At 35.2% G+C, this 27,734-nt stretch overlaps 1 protein-coding gene across 50 annotated transcripts in view; it reads right to left on the reverse strand.

Annotated features, from left to right (window-relative positions):
* Positions 1 to 1,511: 1,511 nt before the first annotated feature.
* The window catches only part of LOC114286266 (uncharacterized), a 35,812-nt gene continuing 9,589 nt past the window's right edge, over positions 1,512 to 27,734 (reverse strand). For 2 of the 50 annotated variants that reach the window (XM_082878397.1, XM_082878447.1), the window contains 13 exons: positions 27,588 to 27,623; positions 27,207 to 27,254; positions 19,920 to 19,973; positions 16,150 to 16,241; positions 14,459 to 14,499; positions 13,057 to 13,103; positions 12,899 to 12,967; positions 12,485 to 12,545; positions 11,968 to 12,025; positions 6,559 to 6,753; positions 6,246 to 6,485; positions 5,628 to 5,699; positions 1,512 to 1,986 (listed from right to left, as the gene is read on the reverse strand). In XM_082878397.1, the coding sequence (XP_082734523.1) occupies positions 12,927 to 12,967; positions 13,057 to 13,103; positions 14,459 to 14,499; positions 16,150 to 16,241; positions 19,920 to 19,973; positions 27,207 to 27,254; positions 27,588 to 27,623 (359 nt within the window). In that variant the 3' untranslated portion in view covers positions 1,512 to 1,986; positions 5,628 to 5,699; positions 6,246 to 6,485; ... (2 more) ...; positions 12,485 to 12,545; positions 12,899 to 12,926. The other 48 variants (XM_082878429.1, XM_082878426.1, XM_082878430.1 and 45 more) reach the window with 46 other exon arrangements.

Raw genomic sequence — 27,734 nt, forward strand, 5'->3', positions numbered from 1 at the left:
TGGTGGAAAGTGGTGACGGTGGATGGTGGGTAGCGGGTGGCGGTGGGTGGTGGCGGGTGGTGGTGGCAGATGGCGGGTGGTGGCGGGTGGGTGGTGGCGGTGGATGGGTGGGTTACGGTGGCGGGTGGTGGATAGTAGCGAGTGGGTGGTGGTGGTGGCAGGTGGTAGCGAGTGGGTGGTAGTGGTGGCGGTGGCGGGTGGTGGATGGTGGTGACAGGTGGGTGGCGAATGTCGGATGGTGGTGGGTGGTGGCGGGTAGTGGTGGTGGTGGGTAGGTGGGTGACGGTAGCGGGTGGTGGGTGGTAACAAGTGAGTGGTGGTGGCAGGTGGGTGGCGGGTGGGTGGTGGTGGTGGGTAGGTGGCGGGTGGTGGATGGTGGTGGCAGGTAGGTGGTGAGTAGTGGGTGGTGGTGGCGGGCGGTGGATGGTAGTGGCAGGTGGTTGGTGGTGGCGGGTGGGTGGTGGCGGCGGTGGTGGCAAGAGGTGGGTGGTGGTGGCGAGTGGGTGGCAAGAGGTGGGTGGTGGTGGCGAGTGGGTGGCAGGTGGGTAGTGGTGGCGAGTGGTGGTGGCAGGTGGGTGATGAGTGGTGGTGGCAGGTAGTGGTGGGGGGTGGGTGGTGGTGGCGGAGGCGGAAGACGGTAGGTGGTAAAAAAAAAAAAAAAAAAAAACTCAAAACTCAAAACGGAAACACATTTTTTGAGTTTACATTTTTTGGCTAAACTTATAAACTAAGACCACTGATTTATAAATCAAAAATTGACCAAACAAGTTTTTATTTGAGTTTTTAAAATTTTTATAAATATAAACAGAAATCTGAAGACGTAAGTGTTACCAAACGGCACCTAAGTGTAACTTGTTAGGGAATGTCAGTGTAATTTATACGAAAAAAATAAATATACTATTCACATGACCATTTCAAGTCATTTTTGGCATATTCAAAGCAAACACTTGCTTGCTCAAGCTTTTTATTTTTATTTTTATCATTTTTAAATTTCAGTGTTTACTTTTGCGTTTAAAAAATATAGGTAAATTTCATGTTACCTTGTTTTGCCCATGAGTTGCTTACCCCCTCTCATTTGAAAATAATCACATAATTCTTTTGTGATTCGTTAAATATTTCATCAAAAACTTCAAAAGTGAAAAGACGTAACAAGATTATATGCTCATTTTCAAATTTCAATGGGATAAATTGCACATGAAATAAAACAAAAAGATCCGCAATTTTCACACTTACGTTACTTATGTATAATAGTATTTTAGTCTTTTTTATTAAATCGTTAACGGCCTAACAATCCACTTCAATCCATAAAACACAAGAGGATTGTATTGTTATTTCCAAATGACAGGTAAGTAATCCACACATGAGCCACACTATAAGAGAGTAAACTAAAATTTGCCCTGTAAAAATCTGAAACTAATTTTACATTTAAGTTAAAAATTTCAATTTATAATCTGTGTTATTTCAAGGACTTCCTTTCAAGTAATGAGACACTGCTTATTCAAAAAAAGTAATGAGAGAGTGATTGGACTTCCACTATATTAAGAGAGCATGTATCATTCCCAAGTGAAATGAAAAAATGTATATATGTTTTACATATTGCAATGCCTAGCTTGCATCATCATCGACATCTCTAACAATGAGATGCAACCTACTCTCCCCAGCTATGTCCTCCTAGTAATACGTAACCCTAACTACATCTGGAAACTCAAACAAGAAATCCCTCCAGTGAATCAAGGGAATCCTGCTTATATCCTGTAACAACATGACTACATCTCAAACCCCCACAGCCGTGTGCAGCGAAAAAATGAATCCATGAGTCCCAATGTTTATGTGGCACCTCTCACGAATCTCTTTGATATCGCTAGCATGATCCACCGGAACTGACAAAGCTTCCAACAAATCTGAAATAGTCAACTTCTTCACAAATAACAAGCATCTTACTGGTCCTGCAATTTATAGACAGTTAATATTCCAAGTAATACGAAACTAGAAAACAAAATGAAAAAGTAGATATTGTTAGGGGTGTTTATGAAGCGGTTTGGTTCAAGTTAGCACCAAATTAGAATAAACTCAATCAAAACAAATCAAACCATTCTAATGTAGTTCGGATGAAAATCACAGTTCTATTATACTAAACAAACATAAAGGAATCAATCAACAATACATTATTAAAAACAAGTCTTGATGATGATTTAACAAAACAAAAATAAAGAACAATGAGAGAGAGAGAGAGAGAGAGAGAGAGAAGGGAAAGGGGGTTGCCAGAGCAGCGGACGACCACTACTATAAAAACAGATAAAGATCACATTTTTTTTGTGCGATGTATGTTATTTAATCACACCTTTTAAATTTTATTAAAGTGTGATATTTAGGAGTGTGATTAAAAAAAGTCATTTTTAATCACCCCTTTTAAGTGTGATTAATAACATTTAGATCACATCTTTTCAGTGATTAATAATATTTAGATCACATCTTTTAATTGTGATTAATAACATTTAGATCACATCTTTTAAATATGATTAATAATTAATAAAACCTATGATAATATTATTTTTGTATACACATTTGAAGAATGTAAAACACACTATATACTATATTTTTGAATCACAACCATATATTGAATGGAATAACGTCATATATTTCATAAATGAAAGTTAAATGTTCAAAAGTATATACAAAGGAATTAATAAAAAGTTTTTAATTGTGATTATATATATTAAAAAATGAAAAAACTTGAAAAACTAAGTTCTTGAATTCTTTGACCATATTTTGCATCACTCTAAGAAATTTCTGACCTGAAAAATAAAAATACAAATTAATTCAGAAACTGCTAAAAGTATATGAATAAACTTATTATTTTTGTAGAGACTGTTGTTGTCTTACAAAAGACAAAATCGGACATTTTCTCACCATACTGACTATTCATCTCCTACATCAATAGAAAATGAATAACAACTTTGATTATTACTAGTATAAAATGTTTGGATTACCATATATAAATATGACAGTATTTATATACACATCTAGCACTCATTTCCCATTTACTTAGCTTCACTCCAGACCACCATTGGAGCACACCCTCGAGTGAATCTGGAGTTGCCCACTGAAAACCCCACCAATTTAGTAGCTCAGACTTAGCAACAGAAATGGTTGCTAGATTCAACTTCACTTTTACACAAAGGGCAGACATTAACATTACTACCTAGAGCACAATTTTTTTGCAAATAGTCAGCTGTTATTACCCTCCCTTACCATTAAACCATAATAGATTAAGATAAATCAATCACTACAAGAAACAACCTTTGAAATGAATGTCACAAACCCATTACTTACACATCAATAGCACACCTAAAAAAGCAAACTAGTGACAAAAAAATAAACCAAAGAGAAATGGCCAAAGAGAAAAATAAACCAAAAGACACATAAACCAAAGAGAGTATTTTATAAACAAGTTAAAGTTCCAAGTACCCAAAATAAACAAATGGCTAAACATAACAAACAACAACAGAAATGGCCAGAGAATCAGATTTAGCACTAAAATTGATAATTTAACCAATACATCTACAACAACAAGAAGCTAATTCGCACTCAATACACTTTATATTACCCAGAAATACGTACTGATAAATAAATAAATATATATATACTCAATTTTTGATGAGAAAGAAACTTGAATTCTTTAGGGGTGAAGTGTTGGTTGACTAAAATAGAAACCAAATACGCCCTAGAATTTAGAAATTCAAGTGATCAAAGGAAAGAAAGAACCAAGCTATTAGTGAAGGATTCCATCTATAAAACAAGGCTAAATGGTTATGCAAAGAGCAGCTAGTTGATCTAGATGAGTACTCTGACACCAACTTAAGAAACATGGAAGACTTGTCATCTAATAACCTTGCTGGACTATCAAACTGTGTCACTTGACCTGCAAAACTAAGTTTCATGAGCTTTCTGTTAGTGTGTGCAGCAGAAACACAACATAGACTAAAATTTCACTGGGAATTAAATGATAAAAAAACTGAGAAATTGTTCTAAAACAAATTCCAAATATTAGACTCAAGTTTTGATGTTCTATAAGAAAGATTACCGGTTAAAACTTGGCATCAATGGATTCCAAATCTAATAAATTCTGGGTATTTCAAATGCATAAATTCATAGAAGTGAAAAGCGAAAAGAAAAATGAAAACAGAACTGTAATGGAATATGACCTATAAGTGACTTTGATACTTAGATACTTCAGAGAGAGAGATGAAAATAAAAACAAAGATCGACTGTACAAACAACCTTGGAGTTGTAGAAACATTATGTTAATAAATTTGATGGGACAAGTCACAAGAGGATCAAGAAGCAACGGCCTTCATTCAGCTTCCAGCAATTACTGTGAGCCAAAGAGAGTGAATCATTTTTAGATAATACTTGCCATACCATCATACTCAAGTTGAGAAATGAGAAGCAAAACTCTCTAATATTTTTACAGTGTAAAATATCAAACCTAAGACTTTGACTTCGAAGACCAACAACTCTCTCAAACCCATATTTACATTCTAAAAGTTAACTCTTAATCAAGATACATATTCACCTGCATATCCTGAGAATCAAGCTTAGATATATACTCTTGTATACCATAATCTCCTTGAGTTTCCATCATTTCAAGAACATCAAAAAAATTTGATGAATCTTGGAAAATTTGATTCAATGCAAACACATTGTGCTTGGTGTTACTAGTGAAAAACAAGATGCAGAGTCAGGAATTATTCATCGTAAGATATCTAAAGAGTTGTGGGTGTTGATATTGTTCCTACAGATCTACAAGGGCAGCTTTCTCTTCTAGAGCCTTTTACTAATTTAATTTATCTTGTCAAAAGTTTAAAAGAAAAAGAAATGAAAATTTTTTGGATACCCGTGAAAATTAAAAACATTACCAAATGCAGATTATACTAAAATTCTTAGGAAAAAGTTCTACAGATTGCAGCAACACTTATGTCCACTAAATGGAAGAAGAAATGGGAAGTATTAGTATATGCACCATCACTGGGGACCAGAACTAGATCGCTGTCAATAACAGTTGGGATACGATGAGCAATAGTGCACACGGTGTAGTCCCTAAACTCTGTTCAGATGATCTTCTGGATAGGATTATCTGTAGTTGAATCAACTGAAGTAGTGGCTTCATCAAGAACCAAAATTCTTGCTTGAGGTGACTAGAGAACTGATTGACTTAGTTGACATTAAGTAATTGGCTATCTAAGGAGCACGGTTTTCGCATCAATTTCCCATCAATTTTTCATGTTAGAATTGTTCAAGTAGTGCAATATTTCAATAATCAAGGGCAGCTGGTTTTTTTACCGCATCCTTGCTTTAAAGTTGGAATGTACACTACTCTCGACATCCAAAGTCCAACTCAATATTTATCTCCATTATTTCTATATCCGGCAAACTACGACATGTATGCATAACAAACTATTATTCCATGTGATCAATTTTATGCACAAATAGTTCAAGAATCTAGTGGCACCTTTGGACAGCCCTATTCACTGCTTGTATGCCATCACCACATTGCCTCAAAAATTTAATACAATCTATTTACCAATACAAGTTTAAAGTAATTAAACAAAAGAAACAATAATTACCTTTATCGCAAGCAATCCTAGAAAGCAGGGTTTGTCAAAAAGGTGAGCCAACAATAAATGTTTTGAATCTCCCTACACATAGTCACAACAAACAAACGGCCTTGTCAAAAAATAAGTTTGAAATTATAAGAGAATTTGCATATACGGGAAAAACAATGTAGTGATAATCTACGAAGGGCCAACAACACTTCAGTAACCCTTCTTCCCAACCCCCCCAACCCCAATGAAAAAGACCTATTAAACCAAAATCCCTGACCAATTGTGACAATTTACAAAAATCTCATTAAGTGTTGCCACTTATCAAATCAGCTTTTACAGCTCTATATAGGGTATTTGGGATTGTTAAATGACATTCGTTTGTTCAATGCAATATTTGTTGGAATTAAGGGCATAATCGCACTACAGATATTCAAAGCAAAAGAAGGTGCCAAATTCTTTGCATAATTGCAGATTGGATGAAACTCCTTTTGCAGATTGCCCTAATGCTCTATAGGAAGTGAATATATGATGTTTATGACTCCTTTTGCTATTATGTGGAATTTCCAAATGCCTTACGAACCCAGTCATTCAGGCTGATATTTGATACAAAAAATATAACAGATAATCATGCTACTTTACCACGATGAAGAGCTAAGGAGGTTCCTAGATGAATTTTATGCACCGTTATTGTGTACAACCTATAAAGGACATCATTCATGCCGCTAGTTTCTTCATTTAATGATAGCCAGTGTCTTTCAATAGTGTACTTCACTATCACATTCTGAACAGCTTGTAAAAGTAGTCAACCATCCATGTCACCATCTTTAAAGCTTGATCATTATTGGCAAATATGTGTTGATCCAAAAGACCTGCCAGTATCTGTTGATGTAGGAAGTGTTAATATCAATGGTATATAATAAACAAATTAGTAAACAACTATAGTAGTTTATACCTTGTGAATGGTGTAATATGGTGCCCAAACTGGTTTTATAGCTTCAAAACAATCAAATAGCTCAGGAGGAAAAGCAGAAAGATATCCTGTACCCATTTTATCTTGACAGGCAGACAAAGCGGAGACGAGTGCAGACATTTTCTCTTTGAGAGTATCATTGTGGGTGCTAGCCCACATCTGTGCTGAGGCACTCGCCTTCAATACATCAAAAGTAAGTTGCTTGTTAAAATCATACAGAATTGATACAATTCCAATGACCGAAACAGAGGTTCACAAATTGAAGTCATACACTAGCCACAAAACAGGGACCAAAAGCTATAAAATAAAAAAAAGGAGACTTAACTTCAAGTTAGGCTCGATCGGAGTCTCCACCATCTTACAACCAAGCATACCTGTTTCTCCAAGGAGATCAAGAACATATTTTCTCTGATTAACGAATATACCTTCCTTGGATCTTGCAAATTCCATTCCGAGGAAATACTTGAGAGCTCCCAGATCCTTAATGTGAAATTCTTTTGCGAGTTTCTCTTTGAGGGCTGCTAACTCTGCTTCATCATTACCAGTTAAAATGATGTCATCAACATAAACAATCAAAATTGCAATTTTACTGTTTTTTGAATGTTTATAAAATATTGTGTGATCTGCTTGACTCTGCGAGAAGCCACAACTGATAACTGCCTTCCCAAAGCGTTCAAACCACGCTCTTGGTGATTGTTTGAGTCCGTATAATGACTTGTTCAATCTGCATACTCTATCGCTTCCAAGTCTCTGCTCAAATCCCGACGGTAGGCTCATGAACACCTCCTCTTCAAGATCACCATTGAGAAATGCATTCTTAATGTCAAGTTGATGTAGAGGCCAATCTGAATTTACTGCAAGAGATAACAGTACTCTGATGGAATTTATTTTAGCAACAGGAGCAAACGTCTCCTGATAGTCGATCCCATAAGTTTGAGTGAAGCCTTTAGCCACCAGTCTCGCCTTGTATCTCTCAACGCTTCCATCTGCGTTACATTTTATCGTAAACACCCATTTACACCCAACTGTTTTCTTGTCTTTGGGTAGATCAACTATCTCCCAAGTACCACTTCTCCTTAAAGCATTCATCTCCTCCATGACTGCTAATTTCCAATTCGGATCATCCAATGCTTCCTGTATATTTCTTGGAACAAACAAGTGTGAAATCCTAGATGTGAAAGCTCTATGGTTTTTAGACAGTCTTTGATAGGAGAGGTAATTTGCAATAGGATGTTTAATGCAATTTCGGACACCTTTCCTAATTGCTATAGGAACATCAAGGTCGGAAATAGAAGGAATAGGATTACCTAAAATTTCGATGCCAGAACTCGGGTGGACATTCGGGTCATTAGGATGGACATTCAGGTCATTATTCCTCAGATGAAATCGCTTCCTAGTATAAACCTGAAGCTCAGGATTTAGATCATTTTGTAGTACTTCTCCCCCTAAACAAGAATCTTCTTGACTAGGCACCATAGAACTTGGTTCTCCTAGGTGATCATTATCAGACAGATGTGATTTTTGTGTAGGATAAATGACATTGGGGAGCGGGATAGAAATATCCCAAAAACGGTCTTCTACTCCACTTGTCTCCCCCTGAAGAGAAGTGTTGGGGAAATAGGATTTTGTTTCCACAAATGACACATCCATACTCACATGAAATTTCTTGGTTTGAGGATCGAAACACTTATACCCCTTTTTGTTTGAAGAATAACCCAAAAAAACACATTTTATAGCACGGGGGTCAAGTTTTGAACGAAATTGACTAGGAACATGAACATAGGCAGTACATCCAAAAACTTTGGCGGGTAAATCAGAAAATAACCTCGTGTCAAGAAAAAAAGCTTTGAGACAATCGAAAGGTGTTTTGTATGTTAACACCTTTGTAGGCATCCTGTTTATCAAATAAGAGGCTGTTAAAATTGCTTCACCCCATAAATATTTAGGAACATGCATGTAAAACATTATAGCACGTGCAACTTCAAGTAGATGTTTATTTTTTCGTTCTGCAATGCCATTTTGTTGAGGGGTATCCCGACATGTAGATTGATGAAAAATCCCTTTTTTTTCCAAAAACTCACCCAACTGCTCATTGAAATATTCTGTTCCATTATCAGAATGTAAAATACCAATTTTGGTTTGAAATTGGTTTTCAATCATATTGTAAAAATTTGTGAATAAATTTTTCACGTCAGATTTTTTATTCATCAAATAAATCCAACATAAGCGGGTATGGTCATCAATAAATGTAACAAACCATCTTTTACCAGAAAGAGTAGTGATTTTAGAAGGGCCCCAAACATCACTATGAATCAAATAAAAAGGTTTGGAAGTCTGGTAAGGTTTTGGCAAATAAGTAGAGCGATGAAATTTTGCAAAAATGCAACTTTCACAATGAAAAGAAGAACAATCAATCCCTTTAAATAATTCTGGAAATAAATGTTTCAGATAAAGAAAACTAGGATGTCCTAGCCTATAGTGCCATAGCATTATTTTTTCTCGAACAGAGATTGAACTAGTACTATTAAAGCTCTGAGCTTTTTTATTACTAACAGGTACTTCATCAAAGTAGTAAAGACCTTCAAGCATCCTAGCACGCCCAATCATCATCCCCGAGTTCTGGTCCTGAAATTCACAATGGGATTCAAAAAATATAACACGACAATTAGAATCCTTAGATAGTTTACTGACAGACAAAAGGTTACAGGCTAAGTTGGGGACGTGAAGAACAGCATTGAGATTAATTTTCTCAGTTAGTTTAATAAATCCTTTTCCTGCAATAGGTGAAAAACTACCATCGGCTATTCTGATTTTGTCATGACCAGAACAAGGGAAATAGGTACTAAATAAATGGGAAAAACTAGTCATGTGATCGGAGGCACCGGAATCTATGATCCACGGAGAGAAGTTTAGGCAAGAGAAGGCTTTAGGATTTCTACCTGTTTGTGCCAACAAAACATTAGGAGTACCGGATGAGGAGTTGGATTTTATCAGCTTTAAGAGTTGATCAATCTGCTCTTTGTTGAAGGGACCTGAATCGGCTTCATTAGCGGTAGGAAAGCCACGATTCTTCTCTCCTTGTTTGCTGCTTTTCCAGTTGACAGGTTTGCCATGGATCTTCCAACACGTTTCGCGTGTATGGCGAGGCTTGTTGCAAAAATCACACCAGACCCGTGGCTTATCATCAAACCTGCGCTGGTAATTTGCAGCCTTGTTGGCCGCAGCATTGCTAATTAAAGCAGAAATTTCAATTGATTCACCAGTACCTTTTTTCTTAAGCATGACGCTCCTTCGGCTCTCTTCCCTTCTGACTTCGGCAAATACTTCGCCAATGGATGGGAGAGGAGGTCTGCCAATAATTCTTCCTCGCACTTCATCGAACTCAATGTTGAGGCCGGCAAGAAACTTGTAAATACGGCTGTCTTCCACAGTTTTCTTGTGGTGGTTGCAGTCGTCAACCGATTTCCATTCGTATGTGTTGAAGATGTCAAGATCCTGCCACAACCTTTTCAACGAATTGAAATATTTGGTGACAGAATCATCTCCTTGACGAATCTCTCCCAACTTCAAAGTTAATTCGAAAACTTGAGATTGATTTCCTAGGTCAGAATACATCTGACTAACATTATCCCACAATTCTTGTGCAGTAGGATAGCACATGTAATTAGAGCTTATATCCTCCTCCATAGAATTGACCAACCATGTCATAACCATGGAGTTTTCAGCGTCCCAACTGTCGAACAGCGGATCATTAACAACAGGAGCCTTCTTGTCACCAGTGATGTAACCGATCTTTCCTTGCCCACGGATATACATCCGGACAGATTGTGACCAGCGGAGAAAATTATCACCATTTAGGCGGATGGTGGTGATTTGGACAGAGTGAGAGTTGGACGTTTTCACCGGAATGGCAGCGGCAGGGGTTGAAGTGGTTTCGGACGTGACTTCCGACATGGCTATGACGGTTTTAGGGCTGCTGCGTTTTTTGTTGCTCTGATACCAACTTAGAAAATATGAGAAAGAAGAACTCCGAAAATATGAGGAAAAAGGAATATATTTCTGTTATATTCAAAACTTCTTATTTTACAAGACCAAATGACACTCCTTATATAGGAGATATTACAAACATCATTATAACCCATTATATGCCACTTACATATTATATATTACCACTATCTACCACTATCATATTATATACATGCCACTATCTACCACCAACACCACTATCATATTCTATACATGCCACTATCTACCACCAACACCACTATCATATTATATGCACTAACACAAATTTCCAGCAGACCATAACAAAAAAGAAACTGTTAGATCATTGCAAATGTGGAACTAATCAATTTTACGGGAACACCAAAATCAAGATTCAAAATACAAGAAAAACATGATACTTGACAAATTTGCACGAAGCACCAAAATCAAAGATCCAAAACACAAGAAAAACATGATACTTAATAAATTTTTAAGGATTTCACCTTTTGAGAGGAGAATGCTTTTCTTATCTGGGAATCATATTCCTTTCCACCAACATTACGAAGCCAAGACACACACACACACACATGGAGCAAAACTTTGCTATCTTTTTTTCTATTTGGATTTTCTATGCTCCTAATGTTTTAGGGCATCTTGACAATTATATAACTGCTGATGCAATGCCCACCCCACCTCATATTGTCGCCCCCAAGAAAAAATTTGTTTGGGCACTTTTTTACTTGATTTAAAAATAATAATGAATTAATAAATAAAATGACGATACAAAACTTAACAAACACAGAGTCTTAAATGAGCACAAAGCACCAAAATGCAGACCCAAAATATAAGAAAAACATATGCAACTATTATTTAGAAGGATTTCACCTTTTAAAAGGAAAATGCTTCCTTAACTGGGAATCATATTCCTTTCCACCAACTAACTCCTACCACAACAAAAGCAAAAAAAAAAAAAAAAAAAGATAAAGAAAAATATGACAACACAAAGCTTAACAAATACATAGTTCTAAGATAGAAGAATCCACAATTTCGTAAATATACATGAATCAAGCGTCACACAATGTATCTTCCAATAGCTTCTTCAACTATTCTTAGACCTCCATCAAACAAGTAGTGTGTATAGCCAACTACAGAAAAACGGAAAAGGAAAAAAATAATCCCCAACCAAAAAGGTTTCATCATATCAACTTAATCACCTAAGTAGTAGCATTTTCACATATAAAGTATCCTATTGACACATTAATAAATCAACCATTTGCTAAAAAGACCAAATTTCATAAATACGTTATATATATTCTGAATCCCAACTTAGGAGCCAAAAGCACAGATTTGTATACAAAAAACAATGCAAGATATGAACTAAAAGAGAGGGAATATGAAGGAACTGACCTGAGGAGTAAACATCAACGGAGAGTGAGTGAAAAGATTCATTTCTCTACCATCACACCTATAAAACAAACAAACACACACACACCCAAAAAAAAAAAAAATAAGAGCAACAAATCACAAAGCAAAGAAACAAATCACAACCAAAACCAAGAGAATAATTTTAAGTAAAGGACATTTTTAGTTACTCTGTTTACCATAAAAATAATTTTGTTAATTCAATTACCTTACGAATTTGTGATTGTTTGTCATCTGCATTTACATTGTCAACTGGTTGGATGAGAGAACAATGTCATAATCATAAACATTATTTTATTGTTGCGCAACAAACCATCGCTACAAGGTCATCAAATATTTTCATTGAGAAAATTCTTTTTACCCATTTCTCATGCAACCAAACATTGAAAAATGAAATAAATAAATAAATATAAAAAAAAAAATTTAAAAATCATCCAATTATATGATGATCAAACAAATGGAGCTTGAGAAAGAATGATATACGAAGGATAACCATTATTACCTTAACAAATCTAGGTTGTAAAACTTCTGGATTCATCTCTTCAACTTCGACTTTAAACACACTAACAAACACAAAAGGAAAATCAAAAAATTCAATTGTTTTGAGTACAGGAAAAAATGACAATGCTGAAAAAAATTTGAACATCAATAAAAATGGATAATAGATATAGACAAATTTGAAACGGGAAAAAAACATTAATAAGAAAATCAAGAATTCTAATAGGACAATTTTATTATATTTTTATTGGATGAAAGGTCAACAAAAGGAAGTAATTGAATCATATATATAGGTGAAACATGATTATAAATTAAGGAAAATCAACAATGAAAACCACTTTCCTCTGCTATAAACATACAAGTGTTTAAGGCAAAGTACAGTAACACTAAAATTATAGCCACATTTATAGGCACATACCTTGGAAAACTTCTTGTCTCTGTCATAATCAAGGCCAAATGGAGCATTTTGCAAGGTCAAAAGCAATACCTGACAATTGTGAATTAGCATTGGATTATGAGATGTTACTTCCATCAAAGATGCAGATAAAAGCATGTGACTTCACATAATGTATGCACCTTCATTGGAGGATACTTTGAAAAAGGAGCATGGCCATGGGCAAGCTCTAAAGCAGTAATGCCAAAAGACCAAATATCAGCCTTGTAGGAATATTATTGAAATGAGAACACTTCACAGTATATAATTAAAAAAATAAAAAACAAGAAAGAACACTTGCAAGAAACATGTAAACAGACTTGAAGTCATAACCATGTAATTGCTCCATAACCTTAGGTGCCATCTTGCAAAACAAATAATCATCCACTAATTAAAGAATATATTACATATAGAAACAAGAAAGAAGTTGACCCTTGGATTACACTACATTGAGATATAAATAATGTGATATTGGATCCCTCTGACAGAAAGGGTAATGTCACGACTCCAACCCGCCCCTAGTAGGATGGTGCCGTGATGGCCAGTAATCTGTGATTACCGAAGGCCACTTACAAAATTCACACACAATCAGAGTATAAATATATGGGGTTAACATGTGCGGAAGCAATAATTTACATTATAAGTGGTCCATAAGAGCAGTGCATAAGTCAAATGGAATGGCATACATCTTTACATCTTGATAAAAGGCTTCTCAAGCCGACATAAACAAAATTCATGAAATACAAGTCAAGAAACATAATCTTCCAGATTGCCGACATCCTCACTGCCGCATAACAAACATACAAAACACACATCTCGGCGTAGCCGACTTCTTGCTTGTTACCTACATACATACATAGGGAGGGTGAGCTTGGATACTCAGTGAATGGTACAAGTAATAAAGGGGTTAAATGAATGATTCCCGAGGTCTTTTCAAAACAATACATAGTATATCCTTGTCAAAACCATACATAACATAGCTTAGCTTGACTTGAAATAAAACATCCATCGAACCTTGGTCTTTCAAAACTTACTTACTTACTTAACATACGTCAACTTAAAACATGTGGTGATGACATTCTGGCAAAACAAAAGCATAATCTCGGCATCGAGCACACCCGTTCATAGTCCGTAAGTGGCTGATATCTTAACAAGGGTGCTACTTAGGCTTAACGTCCTCTAGCACGAAAGGACTTGTGCTACCTAGGCTTAAAGTCCCCTAGCACGGAAGGACTTGTGCCACAAATACTTAGAGCCCCTCTGGCACGTACGGACTTCCAAAGATTGTGCTACAAATGCTTATAGTCCCCTAGCACGGACGGACTATGTTACCTAGGCTTAACGTCCCCTAACACGAAAGGACGGTGTTACTTAGGCCTAAGTCCCCTAACACGAAAGGACGGTTCCAAGAATGTCATCCAAAACAAAGCTTATACTTGATACATAAAATAGGGATATCATTCATGCTTAACAAATACTTTTATCAAAACAAGGCAAAGCTTTATCAAAACCTTATAACATAGCTTTATTAAAAATACCACTCACCTAGTTCTTGGGACGTCGGGATCAAGGCAAAGGTCCAAGTCCTACAAACACATGGCAAAGTCTACTGAACGTACTTCTCAAAACAAGTCTTACATGCATGCAAATGATCTCGGGAAAACATGCTGGAAGTCAAAACACTGTTTTACATGTCAGGAAGACATGCTGGGTACCAACCAGGTCTTTGCCGAGGTCCCACACCTCCTGGCCGAGATGTGGCTACCTAGGCTTCGGCATGCGGCTGCATGCCGAGGTGCGCACAAGACAAACTAAAAGTGTAAATGATCATGCAAGGTAGGCCAAGGTGAGATACGATACTTGGCCTAAGTGTGAGGTCTAGGTAAGAGTGATCTCGGCGACTACACCTCGGGAAGTGAGGTCTGGAGATCTGGGTTTCCACCCGTGAAGAACAAGAAGAACATGAACATGAAGACCATGAAGAACATGAATGCTAAAATCATAACTTCTTTATTACAAAATCTGGGATTTCATGCTAAGAGTTCGAAAACATGGACCTGGGTATCCATACTTGAAAATCATGTGAAAACAAACACAAAAACATGGATCTTGGCATGAAATTTCAGATCAAAATATGACTTTTCTTGAAGAACACATGAATGCTATTTTCTCTTCTAAAATCGAACTTCAAAGCAATCCATGGCTTACAAATCATATTCAATCATACAATGCAATAACATAAACATGAAGAACGACAAGAACAGATCAAGAATCTAACCTTAGAACACGGATCTAACGGTTCGATCTCTAGGGATCAAGCTTGGAAATCTACTCTCCCTCAAGAACTTCTCTCCCTCTTCTAGAGCTTCTCTCTCCTCTTCAAAACAAAGATATAGAAATGATAGGTTTTCTCTCTCTATCAGCTGACTTAACACTCAACTCGGACACGTGGCAACGGCTAGTTGGCTCTCCTTAAAAAGGTGATAGATTGACAAGACAAGACTATGACAAAATGTATCTAGCAAGCTACTCGGTAAGGTACTCCGGCAAGTGATGACATCGGCTAAGAACAAGACTTCGGCAACTAAGGTGACAATGACCGCAGTTAGGAAGGACAACACTTGACTAAGCTCTGCCACACCCTGGCCTAGATGTGCCACACCTCGGTCTAGGTCATACCACTCCAGGACAAGATCACTTAGGTGCAAAGGTAACATCTCGGCCTAGATAATACACATCTCGGCCTTGGTGATGAACACCTTGGCCTAGATAATGACATCTCGGCCAATATGTCAAGGCGAAGGTGGAGGTCAAACGAAGTGGTTCCAAGATAATTCTAGACTGAAGGTGACCTCGGCTTGGAATGATCTAGGCTTAACATGACTTAGGCTTGAGACACCAAGGAAGGAACAAAGCATGCACACAACACTTAGGCAAATTACATAAACACAAAACAAGGCATGGACCTTACTTAGGCAAAACAAGTCACAAACATACAAATGCAAGCTTGACGAGTCATAATCATGCAAATGCTCATGAACATGACTAAGACATAAATGTGGGTTGTTACAGGTAAACACTAAACAAGTATATTCACAAAACAATGCGTCTGGCCTTAAAAGATGCAAGCTAAAAAAATAAAATTAAAAGAGGCACTACCTCATGCTAATTCAACATAATGTGGTAATTACACGTATCATACTGATTGCACCAGAAACATGATTCTGCATTTTCACCTGAGTATCACCCAGATGATCTGGTAAAAAGCATCCTGACCATTGCCATCCAGGTTCGTTGAAACGAATTGAAACTAGTAATTCCCTATGACCTGTTAAACCACAGGAAACCAAGTAACAAAATAATAGAAAACAAAACATTATTATAAGAAAAGGCTTCCATATCTCTGTAAATTTTAACGAAAAAATAACTTTGCTAAAGATAAACATTTTTCATCCACCTAGTTGAGAGCTGAAAGAAGTGACAATATGAACATTTATGATATAGTCAGCCAAGCAAAGGAAGTTGAATTTGACCATGAAATTTCACCTTTAGACCTTCCTCACTCACTCTGTTTTACAACCACCACATGCTTATGAAGTGGTTTTTTGGTCTGGAGCTTAAGCATTTTCCCAACAATCCCCACCCATTTATTAATGCAAAGCTTTAAAAAAGAAAGAAGAGAGAATTTGAAAAAAGAGAATGTATCAATTGGTTACAAATACACAGGCTGACTTCATCGAGAATAACATAAGATAATGAGGAGAAAGGACACTATTAGCTGAGTCCAAGCAAATGGATTTGAGTTTCATTGCTAAACTTTTTAATAGATCATAGGTGTAGAGCAAGTAAATATTGTTAAATGTACATATCTTCCTTTTCAAGAATACTTGTGATCTAGGTTCTAGTTTTATCCAAAACAACCGTCCCATTAAAGTATAACCAAAGTGTGTCTGTACCAATTTATTTTTTAAAATGGAGCTACACCAATCAATCAATGGCAATAAACTATATCCCTAATTGTCCAAGTCCAAATTAAAATAAAAAACACTGAAATAATAATTTGAGAGACAGAGATTTGTGAAGAAAATTAGTAGCAAATAAATTATGTACTCATAAGCAAGAACTATTGAAACAAAATTTTCAACTAACATGAATTAACCACTTAAGCTAATTTTTCAACTCGCTGCAAATTAAATTGAACTTAAACCAAAGAAAAAAAAATTAATTCAAGAAACTAATTTTTATACAATCACATGCTTTCAAAATTAGTTCAAGAACTTGGAATTCCTTTAGGGTTCTCTAATTTTAGATTCAAGAATTTTTTTTTTTTTAATTTTTTTTATACAATCACAACTAAGTTAAAGGATCCTAAGTTTAGTAACAGAACATCAATTGTTTTAGAATAACAAATTAAAAAAAAAAATTGTGTTCAACCCATTAAAGAACCCAATTTCACAATAAGTAATTGACATTAAAGATATTTTTCCCAACTCAGATTCAAGAAGTTTATAAAAAAAGAGAAAAATTCACAATCTAAAACAATATAATCACATGCTTTCAGAATTAATTCAAGAACCTAGAGTTCCTTAAGGTTCACTAATTTTACATAATTTTGGAATTGCTCAATCAAAACCTTGATTTTTTAGTGAAAATCCCCAAATCAAAACCCTAGTTTGAATCTACAAACCTGGTTGAAGGGTGGAAGTGTTCTTTGCATGGGTTCGTCTCTTCCGTCTCCTTTCGGCCGTCTTCTCTCTCCGTTACTTCTCTTTCTTTGTTCTTTTCTTCTGGTTCAGAGCTCTGTCTGTGTGTATTTTCTTTGTCCATATTCTCCTTCTCACTCATTGTTATGTCAGTTAGGGTTTGGGTTTTGGATTTGGGGTCTGATGGAGAGAGAGAGAGAGAGAGTGAGGGTTTTGAAGAGTTTTTGCAAAAGAGAGAGAGGAGGGTTTGGGATTTGGGGTCTGATGGAGAGTGAGGGTAGGGGTTTGAAGAGTTTTTGCAGAGACATGACACACACACACACACAGATAGTGCGATAGAGAGAAAGTGAAAGGGTTTTGTTCAGAGTTACGGCTCAAAACGACGTCATTTTGGAATTACAACACCCAGCATTCATGCTTTATTTATAGGGATCGATTTTTTGATTTTTAAAAATTACTCATATCCTTTGTAAAGTTATATAAAATTGATAAATATTTTTAATTTTTTCACGAAACTAATTTTTAGTCTTTTTAAAAAAATCTTAAACAAGTTTCAGAAAATTAAACCAAATATGACCACCAATACAACTGGTATTTTTTTTTAAAAAAAAAAAATCCGAAGAGAAGTCTAAAAGTTTAGGGATGAGCAAGAAAAAGTAAGGGGGTGGGGGAGGGCGCGAAGGTAATTAGGGATTAAGTTTTTGCGACGAGTTTAAGGACCATCATTAATGAGCAAAATAAAATCTTTTGCAACGGATTAACAAAAGGTGCTGTAAAAAAAAAAAAAAAAAGACAGGTAATGTACCGTAGTGTATAATATTACTTTTTGTCACGGCTTTGGATTTTCTATTTCTAATAATGGTATTTAGTCGATGCCTTTTTTGTGACAGTCAAATGCCATCACAAAAAAATTAATTTCGCGACGATTTTTTTTGCCGTCACAAAATATTGCTTTTTGCGATGATTTTCAAACCGTTGAAAAAAGTTCTATGTCTAAAGCCTTCTTTTCTAGTAGTTAGTCGTCCTTTGTCATTCATGAGTAGAATAGAGGCGCGGATTTGGGAATTGTATATTTTATATAAAAATTAAATTGAAATATTTTATACAATCACACCTATTTAGGGAGTGTGATTAAATATATATATAATTACACTTATTTAAAAAGTGTGATTAAAAAATGTATAAATAATCACACTTTAATTAGAATGTGTGATTAAAAAATATATATATAATCACACCTATTTAAAAAGTGTGATTAAAAAATAGCAGTGTATATATAATCACACTTTAATTAGAAGATGTGATTAAAAAATAGCAGTGTATATATAATCACACTTAATTGAAAAGTGACATAAAAAATAAATATTATCACTCAATCAAATTAAAGTGTGATTAAAATATCAATCTAATTTTTTTTATCATACTTCCAATAAAAGTGAGATCTTTTTTTTGTCAAAGTGTGATCTTTAACTATTTTTGTAGTAATGGACATTGATGAGGTCCCGACTGGAGCTAGTGGGGTACGGGTGGGGCTAAGGTTAGGTAGGGTTAGGGTTAGAGAGGATAGGCATGGGGTAAAGATGGAATTTATGTTAGGGTAAAATTGCAATAAAAAGGAAAGAAAAGAGGTGGGGTCCAAAGAATAAAGGTAGGGGTAGATAGCAACAATTTGAGTTGACTGGATGAAGATAAGAAATGAAATTTAATGAGCCCTAACTTTTGTCTTATATATAAAACGATCAGATGCATTCAAGTCCCACCTTCTTAGTTTTCCAAAAAAAAAAAAAAGAAATAAAGAAAGAAAGAAAAAAAAATATCAAGTCCACCTTACTGTTTACAACAAATCAAATACATGAAGATACGTGAATATAATCAGAATATTTTACAGTAGATATGGGTTTTGGTCCCAAGTTGGTTCGGTGTAGCCATTAACCTAAATCAAGACCCAATCCAATCCTATCAAGTTGATATTTTAAGGTCGAAAACAAAACCAATGTATAGAAGGGAAAAAAAAAAAATGGGTTTTTGGGTATTTTGCGCACTCCTAGTATACAACTATTTGTGAGGGAAGGTCAAATAATTCAAGTTTTGCTTGATGACATTAAAAAAATTTCATGCCAGTGCATAATGTTATATGAAAAGAAATTACAAGTGTAATTATTTAATTTTGTCAAACTACGTGTGCTTGCTTTCAATGATGGCCACTTGTTAATAATATTTTTCCTCATTGTTCTGTGGTTAAGTCAATTATTTCAGACCTTGTAACTAATTGAATACAACTTAAAAAAAAAATTAGTTCTTACCAGGCACTGGGGGACCAATAGGCACGACGAGCGGGCCAGCATTTGCGCCTGCCTCTAGAGAAAAGAAAAAAAGAAAGATTCCGTTAAAAAAAAAAATTGTTTCCATCTAGTAAACCACAAGTTGTGAGGGGAGGTGAAATAGTTCATGTTTTGCGTGTCATTCAAAAATATGTGTCATTGCACAATGTTAAATGGAAGGAAACTACATGTGTGATTATTTAATTTTGTAGATCTAGCTATCTCTGCTTTCTTCCGATGATGGCTACTTCTGAAATAATATTTTCCACCATTTTCTTCTGGAAAAGGCAATTGTTAAAAAATACAACTTCAACCCGTTCACCATAACTTGAAGCCCATTGACTACAACATATAAAATTTCAAATCTTACCGAAGCTAGTGGATCAATCGATACGTCCAATAGACCAGCACCTTGACACAAACTGGGCGCTTGGTGCTAGCCTACCGGACGTACTGATTGATCCACTAACATTCGGTAAGATTTCAAATTTTATAAGTTGTAGTCAATGGATTTCTAGAGAAATATTATTAATAATTGACTTCACCACAGAACGACGAGGAAAAATATTATTAACAAGTGGGCATCATTGAAAGCAAGCGCAGCTAGTCTGACAAAATTAAATAATTACACTTATAATTTTTTTTCATATAACGCTTTGCGTTGACATGAATTTTTTGAATGTCAACAAGCAAAACTTGAATTATATGACCTCCCCTCACAAATAGTTGTGTACTGGGTAGAAATTGATTATTTTTTCAACACAATCTCTTTTGTTTTGTTTTGTTTTTTTCCAGTGGCAGAGATAGATGGTGGCTTGCTCGGCCCGATTGAGCCACTAGGATTCAGTATAGACCTTAAATTTTACAAGTTTTTTTGAATTATGGGTTACAAGTTCTTATGTTTTTGAATTTGACAACCAAAACTTGAATCAACTGACATCGCTCGAAAATAGTGGTTTACGGGACAGAACCTGATTTTTTTTTGAACACTGTCTTTTGTTTTTTCCAATTCTAGGCATATATGCTGATCTGCTCAGCCCTCTGATTAACGGTAAGAACTGAAATTTTGTCAGTTGTAGTGAACGGGTTGCGAGTACTGATAAATGAGTTTAAGTTCTAATTTTTAATAATTGCATTTCCGTACAAAAATGGTAAAAAAATATTATTAAGAATAGGAAATTATGGGATGCAAGAGGAGATACAATATTGACAAAATTAAATAATTACACAGCTATAATATCTGTTCATATAACATTATGCAATGACACAAATTTCTTTGAATGTCAAGTAGCAAAAGATGAATTATCTGTCCTTCCCTCATGAATAGGGCTTTGCAGAACATAAATTGATTATTTTTTCTGCACTATCTTTTTTTTCCTAATGGCATGCGTATATCCTAGCCTGCTCGTTGCACCTATTAGCCCACCAGAGCTAGGTATGAACTGAAATTTTTTAAGTTGTAATCAATGGGTTGCAAGTTTTGATCAATGGCTTAAAGTTATAATTTTTAATAATTGACTTACCATACAAAAATGGGGGAAAATGTTATTAAGAATAGGGTATTTATGTGAAGGAAATGGAGATACATAGAATCTCAAAATTAAATAATCTCACAGTCGTAAATTCTTTTCATGTAATGTTATGCAATGACATGAATTTTTTTGAACGTCAAGAAACAAAACTTGAATTATTTGACCTCTCTTTACAAATAATTGCATACTGGGTTGAAACTGATTATTTTTCGACACTATCTTCTTTTCTTCCCTTTTTTTCCCTTCCCAATGGCGTGCGTAGATTTTGACCTGCTCGATGCGCCAAATAATCCACCAGTATTCGGTAATGGCTGAAATTTAATAAGTTGTAGTCATTTGGTTACAAGTTTTGATCATTAAGTTGGATTTTACTTTACAAAAATTAAAGAAAAAATTATGAAGAATTTGACATTATTGGAAGCAAGTGAAGACAACAGGTTTGACAAAATCAAATAATTGCACATCTAATCTCATTTTTTGTAAGATTACGCAATGACAAATATTTTTTGAATGTTATCAAGCAAAACTTGAATTATTTGACCTCTCTTCAAAACAAGGTCTTTACTGAATAAGAAATTGATTTTTTTTTTTTTTAACACTTTTTTTTACAATGGCAAGAGCTGATACTGGCCTACCGAACATACCGATTGATCCACTAGCTTTCGGTAAGATTTGAAAATTTTATAAGTTGTAATCAATGGGTTTCAAGTTATGACGAACATGTTGAAGTTGTATTTTTTAACAATTGCCTTTTCCACAAGAAAATGGTGAAAATATTATTACAGAAGTAGCAATCATCGAAAGAAAGCAGAGATAGCTAGATCTACAAAATTAAATAATTACGACTATAATTTCATTCCATATAACATTATGCAATGACACATATTTTTGAATGACGAGCAAAACATGAATTATTGCATCTCCCCCACAACTTGTGGCTTACTAGATGGAAACATATATATAAATATATATTTTCTCTAACTGAATCGTTCTTTTTCTCTTTTCTCTAGAGGCAAGCACAAATGTTGGCCCACTTGTCGCGCTTGCCTCTAAAGAAATATTATTAATAATTGACTTAAACCATAAAACAATGAGGAAACGTATTATTAACAAGTGGGCATCATTGAAAGGCTAGTTTGACAAATTTAAAAAATTACACTTGTAATTTCTTTTCATATAACGCTATGCGTTGACATGAATTTTTTTGAATGTCCACAAGAAAATCTTGAATTACTTGACCTCCCCTCACAAATAATTGTGTACTGAGTAGAAATTGATTATTTTTTCAACACAATCTCTTTTTGTTTCGTTTTTTCCAATGGCAGAGATAGATGGTGGCTTACTCCGCCCAATTGGGCCACTAGGATTCGGTATCGACCTGAAATTTTAAAATTTTTTTGAATTATGGGTGACAAGTTCTTATGTTTTTGAATATGACAAGCAAAACTTGAATTATCTGACATTGCTCAAAAATAATGGTTTACGAGATAGAAACTGATTTTTTTTTTTGAACGCTATCTTTTGTTCTTTCCAATTGTAGGCATATATGTGATCTGCTTCGCCCTCCGATTGACGGTAAGAATTGAAATTTTGTCAGTTGCAGTGAACAAGTTGCGAGTTTTGATAAATGGATTGAAGTGCAAATTTTTAATAATTGCATTTCTGCACAAAAATGGCAAAAAATATTATTAAGAATAGGGCATTATGGGGATGCAAGTGGAGATACTATATTGAAAAAATTAAATAATTGCACAACTGTAATTTCTGTTTATATAACATTATGCAATGACATAAATTTTTTGAATGTCAAGTAGCAAAAGATTAATTATTTGTCCTCATGATTTGTCCTCCCCTCATGAATAGTGCTTCGCAGAACATGAACTGATTATTTTTTCTACACTATCTTTTTTTTCCTAATGGTTGGTGTATATCCTGGCCTGCTTGTTGCACCTATTAGCCTACCAGAGCTTGGTGTGAACTTGAACTTTTTAAGTTATAGTCAATAGGTTACAAGTTTGGATCAATGGGATGAAATTATAATTTTTAATAATTGACATACCATACAAAAATGAGGGAAAATGTTATTAAGAATAAGGTATTATGTAAAGGAAATGGAGATACAAAGAATCTCAAAATTAAATAATTTCACTGCCTTAAATTCTTCTCATGTAATGTTATGCAATGACATGAATTTTTTTGAACGTCAAGAAACAAAACTTAAATTATTTGACCTCCCTTTACAAATAGTTGTATACTGAGTAGAAACTAAATCTTTTTTCAACGCTATCTCCTTTTCTTTTCTTTTTTTTCCTTTCCCAATGGCATCTGTAGATTTTGGCCTGCTCGATGCACCAAATGACTGGAGCTGGTTGTCACGGACTGGGCACTTGTCATCCTCCTGAGAAGCCGGCTCCACGAGTGGTACTGCGTACCCCGTGCATTATGCCCAAGGACCAACCCAGGAGATGCGATAGGTATCTACCCTGCCTGCCTTGCTGCTCACAAACTAATGCGCTTGCAAAGTGCTTGGTGTAGAACTCGCATCCCCAATGAGTCGGTACGTGACACACTACCACCGCCAGTCCCTAACGCCCTCGTCAGGGGGACATTACCCTGCCTACATCCACGCTTGTCCATTCCCCTACCCACGAAACCCGTCCCGTGCGAACACCACCCTTGGCGCAGACCCCACAATGAAGGCGCTTGGTGTAAGTCCCACGTACCGTCCCTATCACAGTGGCTCTAGGTTGGCTCTAATACCACTTGTCACTGACTGGGCGCTTGTCATCCTCCCGAGAAGCTGGCTCCACGAGTGGTACAACGTACCCTCATGCATTATGCCCAAGGACCAACCCAAGAGAAGTGATAGGCATCTACCCTGCCTGCCTTGCTGCTCACAAACTAATGCGCATGCAAGGTGCTTAGTGTAGAACTCGCATCCTCAATAAGTCGATACGTGACAACCAGCTCCTGCCATTGCAAAAAGAGACACTGTTAAAAAAAAAATCAATTTCTTATATAGTAAAGCGCTTGTCTTAATGAGAGATCAAATAATTCAAGTTTTGCTTGATCACATTCAAAAAATATTTTTGTCATTGCATAATCTTACATCTCCACTTGCTTCCGATAATGCCCAATTCTTCATAATTTTTTTGCCATTTTTTATGAAGTAAAACTCCAACTTAATGATCAAAATTTGTAACCAAATAACTACAACTTATTAAATTTCAACTATTACCGAATGCTGGTGGACAATTTGGCACATTGAGTAGGCCAAAATCTACGCATGCCATTGGGAAGGGAAAAAAAAAAGAGAAGAAAAGAAGATAATGTTGAAAAAATAATCAGTTTCTACCCAGTATATAACTATTTGTAAGGGGAGGTCAAATAATTCAAGTTCGGCTTGTTGACATTCAAAAAAATTCATGTCATTGCAAAACGTTACATGAAAAGAATTCACGACGGTGAAATTATTTAATTTTGAGATTATGTATCTCCATTTCCTTCACATAGTACCATATTCTTAATAACATTTTTCCTCATTTTTTGTAGGACAAGCCAATTATTAAAAATTATAACTTCAACCCATTGATCCAAACTTGCAACCCATTGACTACAACTTAAAAAATTCCAGTTCACACCAAGCTCTGGTGGGCTAATAGGTGCAACGAGCAGGACAGCATTGCCTACCATTGGGAGAAAAAAAAATAGTGCAGAAAAAATAATCAGTTTATGTTCTGCAAAGTACTATTCATGAGGGGAGTACATATAATTCATCTTTTGCTACTTGACATTCAAAGAAATTCATGTCATTGCATAATGTTATATGAACAGATATTACAGCTGTGTAATTATTTAATTTTGTCAATATAGTATCTCCACTTGCATCCCATAATGCCCTATTTTTAATAATATTTTTTGCCATTTTTGTGCGGAAATGCAATTATTAAAAATTAGAACTTCAACCCATTAATCAAAACTCGCAACCCGTTCACTACAAGTGACAATTTCAATTCTTACCGTCAATCGGAGGGCCAAGTAGATCAGTATATACGCCTACAATTGGAAAAAAAACAAAAGACGACGTCCAAAAAAAAAATCAGTTTCTATCCCGCAAACCACTATTTTTGAGCAACATCAGATAATTCAAGTTTTGCTTGTCATATTCAAAAACATAAGAACTGGTAACTCATAATCCAAAAAAACTTGTAAAATTTAAGGTCTATACCGAATCCTGGTGGCCCAATCGGGTCAAGCAAGCCACCATTTATCTCTGCCACTAGAAAAAAACAAAACAAAACAAAACGAAACAAAAAGAGATTGTGTAGAAAAAATAATCAACTTCTACCCAGTACACAACTATTTGTGAGGGGAGGGGTCAAATAATTCAAGTTTTGCTTGTTGACATTCAAAAAAATTCAAGTCAACGCGTAACGTTATATGAACAAAAATTACAAGTGTAATTATTTAATTTTGTCAAACTAGTTGTGCTTGCTTTCAATGATGCCCACTTGTTAATAATATTTTTCCTCATTGTTCTGTGGTTAAGTCATTTATTAATAATATTTCTCTAGAGGCGGGCGCGACGAGGAGGCCAGCATTTGCGCTAGCCTCTATGGAAAAGAGAAAAAGAAAGATTTAGTTAGAAAATATATATATATATATGTTTCCATCTAGTAAACCACAAGTTGTGAGGAGAGATGCAACAATTCATGTTTTGCTCGTCATTCAAAAATATTTGTCATTGCATAATGTTATATGGAACGAAATTACAAGCGTAATTATTTAATTTTGTAGATCTAGCTATCTCCGCTTTCTGTCGATGATGGCTACTTTTGAAATAATATTTTCTACTATTTTCTTGTGGAAAAGGCAATTGTTAAAAGATACAACTTCAACCTGTTTGCAATAACTTGAAACCCATTGACCACAACTTATAAAATTTTCAAATGTTACCGAAAGCTGGTGGATCAATCGGTATGTCCGGTAGGCCAGCACCAGCTCCTACCATTGTAAAACAAAGATAGTGTTTAAAAAAAAAAAAAATCAATTTCTTATCCAGTAAAGACCTTGTTCAGAGGAGAGGTCAAATAATTCAAGTTTTACTTGATAAAATTCAAAAAAAAATTTTGTCAAATACATAATCTTACAAAAAAATAAGATTAGATGTGCAATTATTCGATTTCGTCAAACCTGTTGTCTTCACTTGCTTCCGACAATGCCCAATTCTTCATAATTTTTTCTGCAATTTTTATAAAGTAAAATCCAAATGATCAAAACTTGTAACCAAATTATTACAACTTACTAAATTTCAATCATTACCGAATGCTGGTGGATCATTTGGCGCATCGAGCAAGCCAAAATCTACGCACGCCATTGGCAAGGGAAAAAAAAAAAAAAAAAAAAAAAAAGAAGAAAAGAAGATAGTGTCGAAAAATAATCAGTTTCAACCCAGTATACAACTATTTGTAAGGGAAGGTCAAATAATTCAAGTTTTGTTTCTTGACGTTCAAAAAATTGATGTCATTGCATAACGTTACATGAAAAGAATTTACGGCGGTGAGATAATATAATTTTGAGATTCTAAGTATCTCTATTTCCTTCACATAATACCCTATTCTTAATAACATTTTTCCCCATTTTTGTATGGTAAGTCAATTATTAAAAACTATAACTTCAACCCATTGATCAAAAATTGCAACCCATTGACTACAACTTAAAAAATTTCAGTTCATACCAAGCTCTGGTGGGCTAATAGGTGCAACGAGCAGACCAGGATATACGCCTGCCATTAAGGAAAAAAAAGATAGTTCAGAAAAAATAATCAATTTATGTTCTGCAAAGCACTATTCATGAGGGGAGGATAGATAATTCAACTCTTGCAACTCAACATTCAAAGAAATTCATGTCATTGCGTAATGTTATATGCACAGATATTACAAGTGTAATTATTTAATTTTGTCAATATAGTATCTCCACTTGCATCCCATAATGCCCTATTCTTAATAATATTTTTTGCCATTTTTGTGCATAAATGCAATTATTAAAAATTAGTACTTAACCTATTTATCAAAACTCGTAATCCGTTCATTACAACTGACAAAATTTTAATTCTTACAGTCAATCGGAGGGCCAAGCAGATCATCATATATGCCTACAATTGGAAAAAACAAAAGACGCGTTCAAAAAAAAATCAGTTTGTCCCGTAAAAAACTATTTTTGAGCAATGTCAGACAATTTAAATTTTGCTTGTCATATTCAAAAA

The sequence above is a fragment of the Camellia sinensis genome, chromosome 7, assembly GCF_055761805.1.
Source record: "Camellia sinensis isolate YWXY chromosome 7, ASM5576180v1, whole genome shotgun sequence".
Taxonomy (NCBI): domain Eukaryota; kingdom Viridiplantae; phylum Streptophyta; class Magnoliopsida; order Ericales; family Theaceae; genus Camellia; species Camellia sinensis.